The 21,116-nt window shown below is 40.8% G+C and overlaps 1 gene segment (V, D, J or C); it reads right to left on the bottom strand.

Annotated features, from left to right (window-relative positions):
• Positions 1 to 648: 648 nt before the first annotated feature.
• LOC109439652 (immunoglobulin kappa light chain) overlaps positions 649 to 21,116 on the bottom strand; it is a 264,553-nt gene continuing 244,085 nt past the window's right edge. Inside the window, 2 exon segments of the V gene segment in view lie at positions 649 to 1,177; positions 5,523 to 5,557. Of these exon segments, the coding sequence occupies positions 855 to 1,177; positions 5,523 to 5,557 (358 nt within the window).

Genomic DNA, 21,116 nt, shown 5'->3' with positions numbered 1-21,116 from the left:
TGATCTGAAGCCAATCTCCAAGTATGTTTGTTCTGGGGCCTCTTGGGAGGGGCTCCAGTGCAGGCCCAGGTTAATCACTGCTTGTGACCAGTCGGGCTCTACCTGGTAGGAGCTACAAAGTGATCCACAGTTGGTTGCTGCCTGTGCTGGACCTGTAGGTGCGTGGGAGAGGCCACGCTGTGAACCGAGGATGGCTGCCACCAGTACTGGGTCGGGGGTAGCTCCACAAAAAGCCAGGACACACTGAGGCCTGCTGCTGGTTGCCAGCTCCAGTAAGGTTCTGCTGCTGATAAAGCCTTGTGCAATATGGAGTTGTGTGTGTGTGTGTGTGGGGTGGGGTGGGGGGGTATGTCTCAGTGAGTAATGAGGGTGAAGAAAGCCGAGCTCACCAGACCAATTCAGATGGGCATGAGGGGAGGGCTCAACACAGGAAAGATGGTGCCCACCTGCCATCTGCATGGGAGTAGGACCCCACACAAGGAAAATGGTGCCTACATTCCATCCCTCACTCTGAAGCCACACAGAAAGGTTGAAGAGTTTTATAAATAATGATGTATTTTATAGCAACTCAATATTTACTTTCTTAGATGATAAACTTGGTAACTGGAAAACCAATATTAACAACCATTAAATCAGGGAGGAGCAAGCACAGGTGCAAAGATTCACTTTATTTATTCATTTCCCCCCAAATATTAGCATGATTAAAGCCAAAGTGATGGGGGGATATGGTGGGAAGAGGGGTTGGGGTATTGTAGTATGGGTAGGTCTCTTGGGAAACAGGCCCAAGGCCTGAGGAGGGGAAGAGGGAAGGCTAAGACTAAGGCACAGATGATGGGGCCTGGTAGGCCTCTCTCTCAACAGCTTTTCCTATCGAAGCTCTTGGCAAGGGCAGAAGTTAGGCTCGCGTGGGTGACTTCACACGCATAGACATCATGACTTTCATACTCTGAACTGGACAGTGTCAGGGTACTGCTGAGGCTATAGGTGTTGTCTTTGCTATCCTGCTCTGTAGCACTGTTCTGGATGCCACGGGTTTGGACAACGCCATCTACTTTCCACTTGACATTGACTTCCTTGGGGTAGAAGCCATTCAGCAAGCACACAACAGAGGCACTTCCAGTTTTTAACTGGTCTGAAGATGGTTGGAAGATGAAGACGGATGGTTTAGCCTGAGACCCTGAGGAAGAAAGCACAGAGAATAGTGTTTAAATAACAAGGAAGTTCTCCACTTGGGTGCATTGTTTGTAGACAATCCCAGCGCCCGTAAGGGACAAACATACGGAGAGTAACTTGCTCATTCTATGTAATTGTAGCAATTAGGGAGGCCAGGAAGCATATCTATAATCTCCATGATTTTGAGTTTCTCCCTGGCTGCTCCCTACCTCTTAAAAATTTTTCTTTGAAGTCTTTACAGCCATTCTTAAATGCTTTATGTATGTTTTTCTGACCTCACCTATCTTTCCTTCAACTGTGTTCCCAGCTTCCTGCAGTAACTCAGTGCTTCAGGCCAAGAAACAAAGGTCACTTCAACTCACCCTTCTCAGAATTTAGAAACAAGAACAAATCTTGGCCCCTCTACTCAGAAGATAATTTCCTCTGTGCACCTCTTAGTACTGTGCAGTGATATCAGGCTGACTTTCCCTTTGGGAGTGTTGGGGCCACACCACCATGCAGAGTGGGTCCCAGGTCAATGTCTGTGCCTGGGTGGGGTTCAGCCCCTTCACCCTCTGTGTTCAAGCCAGCAACTCTCCCACCCCTCACAAGAGCCTCAAAGGGAGACCTGGGCCCTGGTCTGATGGCTGTCACCATATGGGGCAATGTTCAGTCAGGCCAGGAGGGATCAACTGTAATTTTGGCCACCTGCCTAGGAGGAACTGGTTCGCTTCACTTCTGACTGTGAGCAACTGCCAGATGGCCTCCTGGAAATCCCCCTCTGTGGGGGCATCCAAGCCCTCAGGTAGGAGAGCAAGAGTTAAAACAACAAATCAAGGAGAACTGACTTTGGGTGGTGAACATACAATGTGATAAATGATGTATTTTAGAATTGTTAGTAAAAATGTAATTTTACTAACCATTGTCACCCCAATAAATTTAATTAAAAAAAATCCTTTGCTCAACAGATAAGTGAACCAGTTTTTATAAAGCTAACCTCCATGTTTACCAAGCAGTTGAGCATAAGATACTGAACATCTTATGTTTTGATGTTTTCTTTTCTTTTAACTTTCATTACTAATTTTTTTCCAGAGAAGTTTATGAAATAACCTTGGGAGCAAAATAATGTGAATTCTAGAAAGAAAGGAGGAGAAACAGTCTATGAAGATAGTCCTATCTGGGTAAATCCTTGATAGCTTTAAATTTTCCATCCAGCATTAAAGTATTAAATAATTAACATCTTTGATGTGGAAATTCTAGTAAAACATCTTGTTAGCTTTTAATGGCATTTAAAATTCTCTAAAAGAGTTCTTCAACGGCCATAAAATAGTTTTTAAATAGTTTTAAAAACTTACTTTAAATAGTTTTAAACAATTTTGAATTTTAAAAGAGTTTTTAAACAGCTCTAAAATAGTCCTGTGAAATTGCTGCACACCAAAAATAACTTTTCTTAAATGTTGAAGTAAACAACAAATTACTGAACTATTTTAGAGGGTATGGAATTAAAATACCCAGATAAAAAATTTTGTATCACAGTATAAAGGTATTGGAAAATATGTTTATATTAAGTTTTTATTAGTGACATTTATATATGATTGATATTGTGTGCAACTGAAATATAATCCTACACAAGCTATTATATTTTTGAAAATTAAAAACATTCCAAAAATTTATCTTACCTTTAATCAATTAATATACCTCAATGTTATTTAATGTGAACTCAGTACAAGTTAATTGATCGAAACCTGAGAAGCCAGATGGCCTTAAATTAAATTTTTTTCTGGTGGAAATTTTACCCTGTAAGTTATAAACTTTGAGTTGAAATTTCTGACTCCAAATAATACATCAAATGTATTATTTAAATGTATTATTTAAATGTACTTAAATAATACATTTGATGAGTAGATATTGAAATAATTCCAAATCACTGAAAAAAATATAGTTTTAAGCTCTTTATAGTCGCCTAATGTAAATTTTCATTGAGGATATAATAATGAATGTGAATTTTATTTCTAAAATCTCTAATAAATCAGGCATCTCCCTGTTTTTCCTTTGTTAGTTCAGTGCCCGCCACATTTCTATTCTCTTTCGTTAGTGGCATTATTCGTATCACTGTGTCAGGAAAGCAGACCATGGCAGTTAAGCGAATGCAGTATTGCCCTGGCCTGTAGCGCCCAGGCTCGCTGCAGCAAGAGCGCGGAGACCTGGCCACGCAAGTCATGCGATCGCGAAAAAGACCGTCATGAAGTCTACCTTCCACGCTAGCTGTGCCATGACTCGTTCACAATATAAAAACATGGCCAAGTAATGACTGAAGTAAATAAAAGAAGATACTCATTAAAATATTTACTGTTTTTCTACAAGTCCAGCGGCATTTAAAAATGCAATTTTTAAATTTTTCTACATAAAAAAATTCTTTAAATCTGAGCTTTTGGGGACAGCCATCTTTCCACCATTATGATAAGAGATCATTTCAAGGCTAGTTTAATATAGAAATTAGATTTTTAAAAAGGAGATATCTGTCAAGATATGAAATCTCTGTAGAATTTCTGAATACTGACAGTTCATCACTCATTTTAGACTGTAAAAATGACAGGGTTGCTGATTCTCAATTAAGATGCATCTTTCACATGCCAAACAGGTATACTTTTCTAACTTCTTACTGATTGTTAGTGTGTCCTATTGATTTTTATCGCTATAAAATAGTTTATCAGGCAGAAGAGAGAAAACAGACTAAGAAATACATTTCTCTACTCTTCTGTGTCCTACATAAAGAGTAAACATTGATACAATATTTGCAAAAGTCAATGGAAATGAATTCACTTTTGTTCTTTAGAGCTGCAAAGATTTCTTTTTCATCTACACTATTTTTTTTCTCTTTGACTCATTTGATTTAGATTAATTTTTTTGGTCTACAAATCTATTTTTGGAGCTGAGTTTAACTGTTGAAACTGATGATAAATCTGAAGTGTTCTCACTTACTCATCTCCACAAATCTCACACTTAAGCCTCTAAAAGTCAGTTACTGGCATTTAGACCCACATTTCAGAAGTTAATAGAGAAAAATGACTTACATTTCATCTTTAGACGTATCCCTTGGCCAAAGGTGATTCACAGGTTTAGCTCAATTACTTTGCTCTCAACAAAAACTTCCTTTTGCTGCCAACCTCATTAGATTGACAGATACAGAGAAAATCTGGCAATTTAGATGCCACATCAACTAACTAGCTCTTTGCTCTTTGAGATGAACTGATTTTGAGTCCCTTACTCATCTGATTTTTGGAAGAATCTCATTCTTTTCAGAATTGACCTCAACTCACATTCCAAACATGAAAACCCCCAAATTTCACGACTTTATAAGAAAAAGGATTAGAAAAGTGCACTTATATTTGGTTCTCGCTTATGCTCCCCTGGCTGAAAGTAAGCCACAGTAAGCGTTCTAACACCTCAACAAAAACCTCCTTCAGAGATCAATTCATATGAGAAAGGCTAAGTCAGGGAAATATCCAGCTATTTCCTTCCCGTTCTCCTCATAAATCCTACTCTACTCTCTTCACAAACTGAACAATTTGTTTGCTCAGCTTAAAAGACAGCTATTTTCTGCTATTTTACTTTTGGTTTACCAGGAATGACTCATTTAACCAAAATGTCACAAACCTGCACAAATAATACAATGGGTCAAAAACCTCACAAATAATTAAGCAAAAATGTACTTACGTTTTAGATCCAGTTTGGTCCCTTGGCCAAAAGTGAGCCACAGTGGTTCTTCTTAACTCTACATCTCTACAAAAACCTGCCCTAAAAGGGTAGCAAACCCCTTCCCCCAATTAAGTTATTTTGATTTGGAAATCTTGAAAATTCGTCGTCACCTATCTTTCCCTGGAACAATTTTCATTCCTCTATACCTAATCTGGATATGAAATGTGTTTTATCCTTTACATCTATCTATCTATCTATCTAATGAAACACACAAAAAGGAACAAAAAGTAAGTTAACTAGAAACAGAAAAATCAGTTGAAAAAATGCTACTTACGTTTGATATCCAACTTGGTCCCCTGGCCGAAAGTGTACACACAGAGTTTCCTCTTAACCTCCCTCCTATACAAAAACTGAGTTTCCCTTCCTGACAATTGAGCAAAGCTCTGTTCAGAACATGATTTGCTCCCCAGTGAGTTTCTGAAACTATCACTTAGATAAATTATTCTTACCCATCTTGTTCTTCATAGAAAATGTGCAATCACGTCTCAAGTTTGTTTACAGACTTTATCTTTGCTTTGGAGGATGTTAGTCTGTTTCAAAGAGTCAGCTTCATAAAAGCAGGGACCACCAGATACAGACAACTCAGGAAGGAAAGTTTGGATTTTACTCACGTTTGATTTCCAGCTTGGTTCCTTGGCCGAACGTCCACCACAGTGGTAGTTCTCCATTGTGTCTCTGTACAAAAACATTTCACTGAAGGTTGACAGAGTCCTGAGTCAGCTGCTGATGCTTCACTCCCTTTTCAAGCAGGTGTGGATGTGCTGACAGAGAATGTTTGCTTTCTCACATGAGATCTAAAATCTTAGAAGACGATATATTTATGTGTATGGCGTGATGGTACTACACCTGGACTGCTTTTTAAAATCTTTTTTTTTTTTTTTTTTTGGAAAGTAGGCTGAATATAAATTACAAAGAAAACATGCAAATTTTTAAAACTGCATTTCTTTATATCTTCTTCTGGGGTGGGAAGTTTTTGAAAATGATAAAACTTATTCAATGCAATTATGGAACCCTTTATCTTTTCTCAGTTAATAATAATTAAAGAATGTCTTTATATTTGAACCTCTCCTTTGGAACAATGTTGTTTCAAAAAAGTTAGACTAAATGTATATCAAATCAAGGTCCATGTCTTACTTTGAAATGTATTTTGGAATGAAGTTATAGATGACATGTGAAACAAAAGCAAAGATATTATAGTAGAAAAACTGATGGTACTTGGTTGATCACCTATTTGCATAGTAGAGGTAGAGAGCTCAGAGGGGTACCCATCAGGTGTCTGAATTGAACCAGGTGCATGCTGTCTTTGGAACTGCCAGGGAACCATGGCATGCCTTAGTGTTTCCATAGTAACCCCCTCAAAGACACTGATGACCTCAGTTTGTTTTGATTACGTTTTCACACACTGCAGTCTTCTCTCTTCATCTTCTATCTTCACTTCAGCATACATTGCTCCCACCATCCTAAGCTCCTTACAGTTCCTCTGTGGCCTCCAACCTTTACAAAACACTCCTACTGCTTGGAAACATGTTAGCTTGTGAACAACTAATTGTCTTTCAAGACTCAACTCAAGAAAGACCTTCTCTCAGCTTATCCCACAGCAAGTGACCTAACTTTGCAGAGTCCAGAGGCAGGGCATTGGGCCCGGAACACCTAATGTCTCTTATCTGCTGTCAGATTCTTTCTATCTTACTGGATTGTAAGCTGTTTCATTTCTTATTTGTATTTGGAAGGCCCAGTCCAGTATTTTCACTTGGCAAATGCTCAACAAACATTTGCAGAATTAATTAAAAAACAAACAAACAAACAAACAAACCAAAAAAAACCCAACGAATAACTGAAAATCAATAACAGATCAGAACTGATAGATTATAATAGACCAACGGCTAATACCACTGTAATAATAACTTTTGCAAGAAAAATTATAACTAATTCTGAAGATTAGGGGAGGATTTCTTTGATTCTGTCACTGGGAACATTACTAGTTGCCTTGAATAGCAAAACCAGCAGCAGACCTCACCAGAAGAGGAGGAGAGGAATAAAGCTGGAGTAGAGAAATTGACAAGTGGAAATTAACTGCAGAATAGTTGACTGAGGACATAGTCAATCTGGATCCTAAAAAGGATAGAGAGTGATATTCTCTGCAGAGATACAAGTGATACTAGTCATAATCGTTAGCATCTATTGAGCACTTACAAAGTGCTGGACATTACACGTGGATCACCACATTTAATCATCCCTCCAAATCTAGGAACTAGAAGTTAATGTTGTCCCCTGTTTTGCAGATGAAGACTTTAGTGCAAAGAGGTTACGTAACTTGCTCATAACAGCTAGTGACAGAGCTGGGGTGTGAACTTGGAGCTCATGCTTAATTGATCCTGAGAGCAGAGTCACCCAATGGAAGCAGCCTGCATGGCAGAAAATGCTGGAATGGGGGAAGGAAAAGGAAACTCCTTAGACTGTCCAAAGTTTAGAAATGAGTAGATGAGTGTGCTTAAATGTGTATATAAGACTGGTCATTGAAATGTTGTTTACAAGGTGAAAAAATGGAAAATAACTGAAATCTTCATCAATAGGCGTTTGATTAAACTAATGATGATGGAGTTTTGCAATGGAGCATAAAGCAGCCAATAAGAGTATGAAGTAGGTGTCTTTATAGTCATGTGGAAGGTGTTCATGAAAATACAAGCCACTGAATGGTATGTATTGTATAATATCATGACTTCATTTTAATCGAATATATATGCGTATCAATACAGGTTAATTCCTGAAGGAAATACAACAAATTGTGCTCAGTAGTTATCTCCTGGGATTTCAGAGGAGTGTTGCTGTGGAAGAAACAGGAGCAATGGCACTTTCTCTTTCTACCCTATTGTAGATTATTTCATTTTTTAAAAAAAAAATTCTGTGGATATATTAATTTTATGGTTTTCAGAAACAATAAAGCGCTACCAATTTTAGTAAAAAGTAAATTCTGACATTTCCTAGTAGAATCTTCAATATTCATGCGCAATGTATAATTTTTAAATGATATATACATGTGTGAGTTTTCTTTGTCAGTGAAATGCTTTTTCTATAATTTTTAAATTGAGAATGCAAAAAAGTAGTTGTTCGGGTTCTGTATAGGAGACACCCTTTTACAAATGGAGGAGATGAGGGGGTGGTGTGGAGCTGTAAAATGGGGATGAAAAAGGTGATATATTAATAGCTGTACAGGGATATAGGTTCCTAAGATTTGAGATCTAACGTGAAAAGTCCAATTTAATGACTATTATAAAGCAGTATTTGCTACTAATAGAACACAATTATCATAAGAACCATTGTGACAACTATTTTATTGATTACACACGGTAGTGATTGATAGAAATGGTTGCTGTGATGTTTGTTGTAACATAAAAAGGATTATTGAGAAGTGGCTGTGATTCTTAATGTGTGTGGAGTTTATTGTTTGAAGGCACAGGATGTCTCAGAAGCATCTGTGAGTCTCTGCCAGGAACTACCGTTCTACAGTGTCCATGGTGGACCTTCATAAGGTCCCTCAAACCTTGCAAAGAGCAAAATTGTGTCATTGACACAATTTTGTCCCTGACACACTGGGTGATGTACTCAGTTACTGGTGTGAGGCACACCTCTCCAAATAGGCTAGTTAATTATGTCAAATAAAAAGCAAAACTGGTGTTTCTTGCAATGTCAAACCTGAGGAACACTGATAAGCTAGCTTATCAACAATTTCCAGGATGATTTATAGATGTACATTTAGTCTCCCCCCACTCATCCCCCCCCTTCACTCCATAAGCAATTTAGAATTTACTCTAAAAATCTAACTTCGCAGGGGGCCAAATGGCAAGCAGCTTCAGTAATGAGTTTGTTGGAATGCTCCCCCAGATTTTCTATTCTCATCACTTTTGTACATTAAATCCAAGAACCTCTCAGCCTATTTCATTGATATTTTGCTTTTCCCCAGTAAATCAATCTTATTTTACCTGGCTCTGGAATATTTGTTTCGGATAATCCATCTTGAAATCTGTGGGCCAATATTATTTCCAGCTCATGGTGGATTCTTTTTACTTCAGCTCGACTCCTCCTTAGGATCATCACATTTGTCATGTCCCACAAGGTGAGGAGAAAATTCTTGGCCCATATGCAGTGGTGCTTGGAACTTGAGCAACTGCTGATCTTGTGGCTACAGTGCCACAAATTGTCACCTGTCCTGAATCCCCCGGCCCCATTAGCAGGGAAGGAGGGAGACAGAAGAGGTCACTTGAGAAATCACTGCTTCCTTTCTGGAGCCATGTCTCTTTCCACTCATCTCTGAGCAAAGACGCGCTGGGAGAGTCAGAGTCCTTTGCCCAACCACATGCAGGTGCGTGTGCCATAAACGTGACCCAAGATGCTGGTCACACTCTGGAAATTATACACACTCATCTTGTTTCCAAGAGGATATTAAGGCTGCAGAGTTTTTTTTTTTGTTTGTTTGTTTGTTTGTTTTGACTTCCTAGAGTGAAAGGGAAAACTGCAGCAACTGTGTGAGGGCTTATTACCCTTGGAAAGACTCAGCCCCTGAGATTTACATATGAAGCATAGTGGTTTCTGGCTGATTTTACACAAGTGATAAGCCCCTCAAGCTCTACCCTAGAGTTCCCTGCCCACCTTGTCTGTCTCCTTGGGATCCAGCCCTGTGTCCTCTCTCATCCTACCATCATGGACGACGACTGACTGGCTGGCTCTGAATGCGTTTGTGAAATCGATGAAATCAGGCTTGGCTCTTCACACTTTTGCCCTCTCTGCTATCAAAGTCCTCAGGTCCCACACCGACACTATTTTGCTCCCTTCTGGCTCAGGGCCCAGCACTGAGCACCTTGCCTGCCACCCCCAGAACCGCCCCCTCCCAGCTCCCCAGGCCTCCCAGTCTTAGCCATCTTGGGTGAGAGCCTGGGCTCTGGACCTTTCCCGCTCACTACCGATCACTGTCTCATGCCTTCCATGTATATATCTGGATCCCATCTTAGCAGGATTTCGATCTCGCTCTGCTTTCTGTTTCCTGTAGCTTTTCTGTTCAGCTTCATGGATCAGTTAAGTTGGTTAGCACTCAACCTAATATTTTGCGGTTAACTCCTGCCCTGTTCTTCTTGTCCTTGTGAATTTATTTCTCTAATTTTTTTTTCTTTTTTTTTTTTGTATTTTAAATACTTACATTGTTTTTAAACAGGGGTGATTTACAGGAGCCGACCGCTGGCTCTGGGACTTGTGTGTGAAGCTGCCTTCCTGTCCAGACACCCCTCATGCCCTGGTGCCTGGTGTTAACCAGCAGGGGGCACATGAGGAAGCTACACCCCCTGGATTCCACACCCTGACTGCACCGTGGGTTCCCTGGCTGGGTGCTGGAGGACTGTAGGGTCGACTTCTCCCTTCTCTGTCCAGGTTCTCATCCCCAGGTGCACCCACACTGAGTTTGTGGGGTTGGGGAGATGGGTGTAAATCAGGAACTCTGGAGGACCATCATCCTTTCAGTGGCTGGGGTCCTGGGGCTCCAGCAGTAAGGGAAGGCTCCCCCCATGACAAACTCCAGGACAGCAAGCAGTGGGAATACTCAGCTGGGGTGGGAAGGGAGCTCTTGGGGAAGCTTATACAGTGGAGAGCTGACCATGGGCGGCTTCAACCCCTCTTCCTTCTGGGCTGACGGGGAGAGCCCAGGCTGTCCTGTGCCCTTTTCTCATTTGGGGACTTTTTGATAATATAAATAGATTTGCATATTTAACAGTTGGAAATAGGGAATATGATAATTATATGTAAAATAAAGAATATTCACTGGAAGTTACAGGTTCTTGTTAGGAAATAAATGAATTCTGCTTGGAATTATAAGCTAATTTCTTTTTCTTTTTAAATAAAACTTTGCTTATAAATGTCAGTTAACTGAAAAGAAAGGGAATGATCAAGATCATTTGTATGGTCTCTTCAGATAAAGCAGAGAAACTTCACAAGGAGTTTTAATTTTGCAGGAATCGAATGAAAAAATAAATCATGAAGATTTTTGTCTCCTGTACCACAATTTTTATTGTTTTACCAAATGACGTGTCTGAGTCACTGTCTGAGCCCTAGATATTTTTTTTCTCTGAAAATTAGGGAGACAGAGTTAGGTAATTTCTATGATCTCTTTCAGCCCCAAACTGGAAAACATATAAATTCCACTGAAAAACAACTGTAAGTATCCTTGCAGGTGCTATATGCCTGCACATAATTCCTGGTCTCCAATCCTTCTTATCAGTGGTTGAGTTTTATGTCCTCTTTCCTCCCACTCCCATCTCATGACCATGGAAACAGAGTGTCACATTGCTCTGACATTTGCAATTTGTCTACAACTGGCCTACAATTAAGAGCAGAGAATTATCATGAGTGTCAAGGACCTTCCCTACATTGATATGAGAGTGGGAAGGAGTGGCCTCAGCAGGTAGATTCACTGGGTGTTTTGATGACCCGAGGAATGGGTTCCCTCATTGCTGACACAAGGAGCACAGGAGAGAGTCATGTCTGGAGCTGGAGAAACTCGCTGAATCCGGCTGTGGCATCAGGATACCCAGCAGCTAAAGTTGGAAAATTGGAAGCTAGTGGTTTTCTTTGCTTCCTCATAAGAAAATTTAGCTGATCACATAGTGACCCAGGGTTCTCTATGAAAGATGTCTCAATAAAGTCCTTCTTCTTAGATCCCAGTTTTTCTGATGTGCCAGAAATTCATGCAGTGATTTCTAACTGAGTCACAGAAATGCAAGAGTACCCCCAAAACTAAGAGTGATAAGTAAACTATGTCAAGACTTTCAAAAGGCCAACAAGAATTTTCATTTATTCATGATAAAGTCTAAATCTACAGAGATGAAAATATCCAAATGTCTCTGCTTTATTTGTCATTTTACTGAACAGTCTGCCAGTTCACAGTTGTGTGTAGGGCATAGAGAAAGAGGGAGCTAAAGCAAGATAGTTTTCAAAGCAAAATAATTAGAATATATAGTTCAAATGAAAAAGAATAACAGAGGAGATCTTTGCTGGAGAAACTATATTAGACCACAGAATTGGCCTTTTCTCAAGGAATTCTAGTGTACCCCAGAGAATATACACCCCCTTCTAAAACCACCCTGTCTGACTGATGCCAAAAGTAGTGTTTTGCATTTATTTTTAAATTATGAGACGCACACATGTATAATCACACCACACTCTTCTTAATTTCTTAGAAATAAAGAAAAAGACACAGGATTGCTGCTCAAATTTTCCATCTTCACAGCCCTTTGGCTACATTTGTTTACCATATATTCTCATGTCCCTACGGCTTTCCCAGCCTCATTCTCTAAAATGGCCCTGGATTTTAATGACCTTTTCATTCAGAGTAGCTAGAATGGGGAGTTTCCCTGGTCAGGTTGGCCTAGGTTGTCACTGTGCCCCAGGAAAGCACTAAATGTTTTTAACCACATCTAATAACAAAGCTGATGATGAAGAATGAAAAAAAGAATGTCTGCCTGATGACTGGGCAGTTTCTGCTCTAACTGAATCTGCTTTGCATAGTCCTGCCTTAGAAAGACTTCATCTTTCAGAGATGCTATTAATGGATCCCCAAGAGAAGAGACAGGTCAGCTGGAGTGGGTCAGATCTCAGAGCAAGACGGGAATTCTGTCTCAGCCCTTGTGCTTTCTGCTGCTCTACCTCCAAAGTGAGAAAAAAGCAGGAGGGGAAATTATGCCCAGTCTTTCACTCTAACTTTGAACATTTGGCAGTTTCTGGAGGCTTTGTATATGAGAACCTTAGCAGGTTTCCCAGGTTTCAGCTGATACCAGTGTAGTCAGATGCCATGTTTGTTAGTCCTACTTTCACCTACAGGCAATTGTGACTTTGTATCCTTGGGACACAGACCAGGAGGCTACACTCTGGGTCAGGACAATCTATCCCCCAGAGGTTACAAGAAAACAGAATACAGATACAAGGTTACACAGAAAATTTAAATACTTTTTTCCCTAATTATTCATTTCCATTTAGAACTAAAGAATAAAACTTGGGCTTGAATAATATTTAAGCTTCTTTCAATGTTCATGGGAGTCCATCCTTGTGGATCATATTTTGACACCTCTATGAATTCCTGTTTATCTCCTGCCCATTTCTTACCAGGGATCCTGAGTGCAAACACCTAGAGCATGGATCCAGCAACAACATCCTCTGTCTCTGACCGAAAAATGTTTGTTAAAGAGCAAGATTCCTTTATAAGACCATCTAAAAGTAAACACCATCTTTAGGAAGGAAATATTCAAAGAAGCTTGGGACATAAAAGAGTCACCTGGCTGATAACAGAAAATGGTCCTTTGTCTGTAGGTCAGAAATAGTCTTCCTTATGTTCTCGGTTGATATGGCAGGGTGACAACCTCATAAAAACCTACTGAGAAACTGCTGCAATGCTTTGAAAAAAAATGTGCCAGAAAATAAGCAACTTAAAGGTGTGCATCCTATTGTTTTTTTTTTTTTTTTTTTACTTCTACTGTATATGCAGAGATTAGCACCATTGCCTGGCCCATGGCAAATGTGCAAGAAATGCATATTTATGTATTATATAAATCAACTCAAAGAGAAATCACTACCATCTCTGATCTAAAGAAGAAAGGACATTTGACACTGTGTCCATCTTTTGTTCTTTGCAAAGTATAAATGTCTGATGTCCAAAATTCTTCAATCCTTTCCAACAGTTTGTCAATTGTAGAATTTCCCAAACAAGATAAACAATTCCTCACAAATTTTCTGCATCTAATCAGTCTGGTCAGTCCTGAGTGAAAGCTGTTAAACGAACTCAAAGTCTGGAAGCTTTGGCTAGAAATAAGGGATAAGGACTTATTCAAAGGTTTCAGAGTTTGCAAATTTGGACCACAGCTAGGTCAAAAACCAGAAGTTTTCTAAAGAAGACAGAAAAGTTAAGAGTTCTTATAGTAAAAAGTACCTTCTTGAGAATATCAGTCCTGCATTCTTAGCCCTAGGATTGGCCCAGGAGGGTTGTCAGTCAGCAGTCAGAGGTCTGGATAATGAACACCAGATGGCTGTCAGGAGATCTGCATATGTGAGTCCAGGTCATCAGAGGGTTACCTGGAGGTCTGCTGTGTGTTTAGATGTATATGCAGGCATTGACACAAGATTGGAAGGGTCAAAAAGTTTGATTTCCTGTGGCGGACCAGGCGCCACGAGTCGATCAGTACCTAAGTGGAGGAGTGGGAATGGATAAAAAGACACTCACACAAATGCTGATGCGGCCGGTCTTCAGTGATGCTGAAGCCCCGAGTTTATTTCCCATCACCAATATATACCGTTTGAGTACGTGCAGTTTAACAATGAAAATATGCATTACCTCAGCGAAAGTAGATCTTTAACTTTTACATAGAAACTATAAAATCACTGAAACTCCCAAAAGTAATTATCCCATGACAGAATCTACCAATTATCCCGATAGCCATCAATCCTCAGTGTCCGGGAACTGGCCATTCTCACCACATACCTCAGCAGCTTGTAAGCACCCTCCAGGTGCAGGCAGAGACAATGCCTTAGGAGCAGAAACAGGTTAAGCATTAACTGAGCCATTCTGTAATGCTCAGAGTCACCTGTAACCATGGCTCCCCACATCTCCCCCTTTTTTATTTTATAGGAACAAAATCCATCCAGCCAGGATGGCGAGGTGACGGTGCCTGTCTTAGGTGTCCAAGGACGCCTGCCTCAACTTACCCGTCTTTGGTACTCATATTTTATCATACAAGCCCTGTCTTAGGTGTTGAAGCGGCTCCCAAGTATTTACCCGTCGTTGACTAACCCGTCCCTCATAATGCACAGGGGTGAGAGGCTTAAGGCTTTGCCTTAAGCTCAAGCTGATGGATGTCAGCTCGTAAGTCTAACATCCTGCTGATGAAACATCTAATGAGGATGGGGAGTAGGCACAGAACCAAACAGACACAGATGCCCAATGTAAGAAATATCATAACAGAATGGGTAATATAAGGCATAGAGGGCAAAACATTCCTAAGAACATTAACAAAGTCAGAAGCAGCCTGAGCTGCATCAAATTTCACGGGTTCAGCTTCTCTCATACTTTGAATTTCATCATGAAGCTGAAACATGTCTAAAGATAGGTTAGCATCATGCCAAATTCCTTGAAGATGTAAACGAACTCGATTCCAATCATATTGACTATTATTATATTTTTTAGAAGTAACACATATCCAATGATATTCTGAATGACATTCTAAATGAGATTTAACTTTCATACCCTGAATCACATTTCCCATATACTGAACCATATCATAAAGGGCATTCACTTTTTGCTCTAATTTCTCATCAATAGCTTCTTGGGTCCCTAAAGCCAAAGTAACATTTTTTGAAAGAGTATTAACATAATGAGCATTTTGAATAGTCTGAGAAAGAGCCACAGCTGCTGTAGCAGCAGTTGCAATTATAGTAACCAAAGCCATAATTCCTGCAAGTAGAAGTCCAATAAACCGCTTTGGCCTACTCAAAGCATACTCAATTTCTTTAAAAATCTGCAAACTTCTTTCAGCATACCAAGGTCCAGAAATATTAACAGGAAGCATAACAAAAGATGGTTGCTTAAGTATCATAACATGAGTTCCCAATGGTACCCAAGAAATACAATTTGCTAAATAACAATTACTACAGGATACATTAAATTGATTTCCTATAAAATGTACATTAACATTTCCAATCAAGAGTGCATAAGGGGAAGGAACACAAGCAGATACATTAACAGTCTTAGCAACAGTAGTCCAATCTCTAGTCCCATCTTTCAAGACACTCACATGACTGCAGGGAGTGCCTGATTTACAGAACTCAACCATTTGAACAACCTCATCCATTACTCCCATAAGTCTCCATAGTGAATTTTGCTGATACTGCATGTCAGAATTTTAAAGTCCAGAAGTCAGTCCTCGGGCCCATCCTGACCGGTTACTTCTTGACCAGTCAATGATGTATCTGCTTGTCCCAGGGATGTTATAACGAACAGGATCATTGCCAGGACAGTCTCTCCATGGGACAGTCTCAGTGTCCAATTTTAATCTTTTTTTGCAAGATGGACGCAATGGAGGGACGGGCAGATTTATCTTGCGTCCTCCAGACCAATCGCCTAGCATGTTAAGACGAACAGTCCATCCAACTAAAGAGTCATTAATGTGCATAGTGACAGGAGAACCCCGCAACCACCCAGATGTTGACATATTTTTTGGAATACAAATAGGCAAACCAGTTCCTATACCATTATAAGTAAAATTCTTCTGCAGTTGCTGTTTCATGTGCCCATCAGAGGGCAGTCCTAAGGCATCAGTATCATTAACATAGACTGGAATCTCAGGACCATCCCACACAGCGGGGTGGAGGATTGGTGGATCAGGTACATAGGCCCAATACGTCTGGTCCTCTCCTGCATTGCTGAGGGCTATCAGCGCCATCAATAGGTAGAGAGTCCACATGTCGCACCAATCGTTCTGGCAGCCACCGGGGGCCTTCTGCATCCTGTGGAAAAACACATACATGTTCTCGTCCCCATATGAGGACTGGATCTGGGCCTTGCCAAAGGCCCGTAAGTGGGTCTTTCCATTTGACCAAAGCCTGAGGGGCACTAGAAGGATGCCAAAAGCGCTCCGCAGCACTCTTGCATGGGCATCCAAGGTCAAAAAATTTTGAATAAAGAGAGAATGAGACAGATAATTATGAGGCGTCAGGGGCTATAACTCCCCCTTTTTTATTTTATGCAAATTGACTTTCAAAGTGCCATGAGTGCGCTCAACAATCCCTTGTCCTTGGGGATTGTAAGGAATGCCAGTAACATGATTGATCGAAAATTGCTGGCAAAATAGAGAAAATTTCTTGCTGGTATAACCTGAGCCATTATCTGTTTTAAGTTTTTTTTGGAGTTCCAATCATGGCGAATGCAGCAAGACAATGTCTAATAACATGGGATGTAGCTTCACCAGTCTGAGCTGTGGCCACAACAAATCCTGAAAAGGTATCAATGGAGCCATGAACATATTTCAACTTTCCTAATTTAGGTATATGAGTCACATCCATTTGCCATAGGTCATTAGGACGCAGGCCTCGAGGGTTGACTCCATAATGAGGCACAGGCTGGAGATGTGAACAATCCGGACATTGTTTCACTATCTGACGTGCTGCTTTTCTGGTTATATTATACTACAGCCTCAAACTCTGGCTATTCTGATGGTGGAGGCTATGAGCCTTTTGTGCCTTTTCTATTTGAGTCAAGGCAATGAGCTGAGTGGCAGAGTCTGCAATTTGATTTCCTGAGGCTAAAGGGCCTGGAAGATTAGAGTGAGCTCTAATATGGCCAATGTAAAATTTCTCACAGCGCAGCAGAATGGCCTGCTGTATCTGAAGAAACAGGTCCTGAATAATTGGATTGCTGGTGGTAATAAAAGGTACCGTTTCTAAATTTCTGATGGCACGAACCACATAATGGCTGTCAGAGAATAAATTAAAAGACTGGAAAGCAAAATCAAGCAATACCATATGAACTGCTCGAAGCTCAACTATCTGAGCTGAGGCTGGAGGTGTCTGTACTCTTTTGGTGACCTTTTTATTGAGCACATAGACAGCTACAACATTGTTGGATCCAGCAGTAAAAACATTAGGTACAGCAGGAAGAGGAGCATGTGACACTATTGAAGGGAAGATTGGATCATGACGTTGAAAAAATTGAAGCAATTTATGCTTAGGATAATGATTATCCAATGTCCCCACAAAATGAGCCAATGCAACAGGAAAACTGTTTGTAAACTGCATCAGGCCTTGAATCTGTGTTTTTGTAAAAGGAATAACAATAGAATCTGGCTCCTTTCCATAATATTTTCGAGCTTCCAAGCGGCTCTCCTGAATTAAACTGGCCACAAATTCATAATAAGGAGTAAGATTCTTTTGAGCAGCCACATGGAGGTGTATCCATCTAAGTGGCCCTTCTTGCCATAACACCGCTGTGGGCGTATGCTTGGTGTTCAGAACATACACATATAGAGGTTTAGAATAATCTAAAAAGGAAACATGCTGTTGCTGAATGGCTTCCTCAACTTTAGAAAGAGACTGCCGCGCAGGCTCAGTAAGCGACCTGGGGGAGGTCGGATCAGAATCTCCTTTTAAAATTTCAAACAGTGGTTTAAGATCTCCAGTAGTTAGTCCCAAAGAAGGGCACAGCCAATTAATATCTCCCAACAGTTTCTGAAAATCATTAAGAGATTTAAGATGATCTTTCCTAAGCTCTATTTTTTGTGGAGTGAAATACTGAGCAAACAACTGAAATCCCAAGTAAGAATAAGGCTCACTTCTCTGTACTTTCTCAGGTGCAATAATAAGACCCGAGGCCAGAAGATTCTTTTTCATATCTACAAAGCAAGCTAACAACATTCCTTCTTTCTTACAAGCCAATAAGATGTCATCCATATAATGAATGATATACACAGAAGGAAACTGTTTTCTGGTGTTATCAATTGCTTCACTAACAAACTTCTGACACAAGGTGGGGCTATTAGCCATACCTTGGGGAAGGACTCGCCATTGATATCTTTTCATAGGCTCCTGGAAGTTTGAGCTAGGAATACTAAAAGCAAATCTCTTACAATCTTGGGGATGGAGTGGTATAGAATAAAAGCAATCTTTCAGATCTAGCACTATTTTATAAGTATCCTTTGGAATAGCAGAAGGATGAGGTAACCCTTGCTGGAGAGCACTCGTGATTTCCATAGTTTCATTTGCTTTTCTTAAATCCTGCAACAATCTCCATTTCCCCGATTTTTTCTTAATTACAAAAATGGGTGAATTCCAGGGCGACGTAGATTCAATTACATTGCCCTTAAAAGCTGCCCCTGTACTAGCGCTTGAGCGGCTAATATTTTTTCTTGAGTAAGGGGCCATTGATCTATCCACACAGGCATATCAGATTTCCAGGTTATTGCTTCTGCAGTTTTTTGGTGGAGTACAGGTAGATCTATGACCCCTGGGGAAAATATCCTAGACCTGTTTTTTGTAAATTAGGGGTAGGCGAAACAGGTTCCTGATGACCTTGTCCCTCAGTGCCTAAGCCCTGTCCTGGGAGGAGCCCTTGATCAAACATCTGCTGAGTTACTTGAATGCTTGGGCTAAAAAGATAAACTCCCATATTGCTCATAATGTCCCGTCCCCATAGGTTAACGGGCAGACCGGGAACAATGTGTGCCTGAAAAGTCCCCTGATGTCCTTCCTCATCTTGCCATGACAATAAATTACTGCGTTGCTTAGGGGAATGAGACTGACCTATGCCCTGTAAGTCTGTGTTAGTACATCGCGTAGGCCAACTGAAAGGCCAATGCTCAACAGCTATACAGGATACATCAGCTCCAGTATCCAAAATCCCTTGAAAACTCTTCCCATTAATTTTAAGCTGTAAAACAGGTCAATCTCCTTTTATTTCCTGAACCCAATAAGCATCAGAGGAACCGAATCCTCGGTCTCCACGTTTCTGATTCTGCCTATTTTTCCCTATTCTCATACGAGGCAAAATAATTAGCTGAGCTATACGAGTCCCAGTAGGTATAACTGAAATGTTTAAAGGTGAATGAGTCATAATTTTAATTTCTCCAGTAAAGTCCTCATCAATAATTCCCGGGGAAACTTGAATCCCCTTCATAGTGGTACTACTTCTTCCTAACAACAAACCTACAGTTTCTGGTGGCAGTGGCCCAAAGATCCCTGTGAGCAACAGGGCTCCTCAGGAGGTGGTGCAGAGGGATTAACTGTGGGGGGATCTTTACCCCGAGGATTCCATTGATCTCTAAAAGGAATCTGGGGACCCCGAGGACAATTTCCTCCATCCACAGCAACTTTAAGTTCTATCAACTGTCCCTGAATCTTCTTTAGCTGATCTGCAAAAGAAAGTGTAGTGCCTGCAGGTTGCTCGCCTCCTTGAGCCATAGCCACCAATGGAGGATATTTGTCCCTATCATATTTGGCTGCCTCATCCTCTAATTTTTTCTGATCCTGAGGGTCTAAATCTTCCCAGTGCTCGACCGGAGGTTCCTGATAAACAGGCTCTTTGTTAACCTTAGAAAGTCCTTCTGTGTGTTTGGCTCCCTCCTCCTCCTCTCTCTCCGCCAGAGAAGCAGCAGGTGGAAGAATTTCCTCATTTCCAGCTTGTTTCACTTTCTCTAGCTTGCAGCCCTCCTGCTTAAGATCTAAGCAATCCTTGATCAAAGTCCATAACCCGAATGTTTCTACAGGGACCTGCTGAGGTCCGTGGGCAGCATAATAATCTTGTAACTGCTCTCCCACTGTCTCCCAAGTTCCCAGACTGACAGTGCCTTCTTCTGAAAACCATGGACAGACTTCTTTCATAAATTCTAAAAACTTGTCTAACTGTTCTCTGCTCACCCGACTGCCACGGGCGGCAAGCAATTTCTTCAGTCCTCTGACATACAGGTCCTTGCTGCTCACGTGACCCATTTTTCCTGATGTGTCTCACTCACCGCGCATCCACTGAAATAAGCTCCTCTTCGAGCCGGGCCCTTGCCACGCGGTGTTCCTCACTGTTACCCCCGTATTCAGGTCCCTGTTCGGGCGCCAGGTGTGGCGGAGCAGCCGCCACGAGTCGATCAGTACCTAAATGGGGGAGTGGGAATGGATAAAAAGACACTCACACAAATGCTGATGCGGCCGGTCTTCAGTGATGCTGAAGCCCCGAGTTTATTTCCCATCACCAATATATACCGTTTGAGTATGTGCAGTTTTTTTTTTAATTAAATTTATTGGGGTGACAATTGTTAGTAAAATTACATAGATTTCAGGTGTACAATTCTGTATTACATCATCTATAAATCCCATTGTGTGTTCATCACCCAGAGTCAGTTCTCCTTCCATCACCATATATTGATCCCTTACCCTCATCTCCCACCCCCACCCCCCACCTCCCACCCCCCCTTACCCTCTGGCAACCACTAAACTATTGTCTGTGTCTATGAGTTTCTGTTTCTCATTTGTTTGTCTTGTTCTTTTGTTGTTTTTGGTTTATATACCACATATCAGTGAAATCACATGGTTCTCTGCTTTTTCTGTCTGACTTGTTTCGCTCAGCATTACTCTCTCAAGATCCATCCATGTTGTCACAAATGTTCCTATTTCATCTTTTCTTACCGCCGAATAGTATT

The sequence above is a fragment of the Rhinolophus sinicus genome, linkage group LG05 (genome assembly GCF_036562045.2).
Source record: "Rhinolophus sinicus isolate RSC01 linkage group LG05, ASM3656204v1, whole genome shotgun sequence".
Taxonomy (NCBI): Eukaryota; Metazoa; Chordata; class Mammalia; order Chiroptera; family Rhinolophidae; genus Rhinolophus; species Rhinolophus sinicus.
The sequence above is the reverse complement of the archived record's forward strand: the minus strand, read 5'-3'. Positions and strand labels throughout refer to the sequence as shown.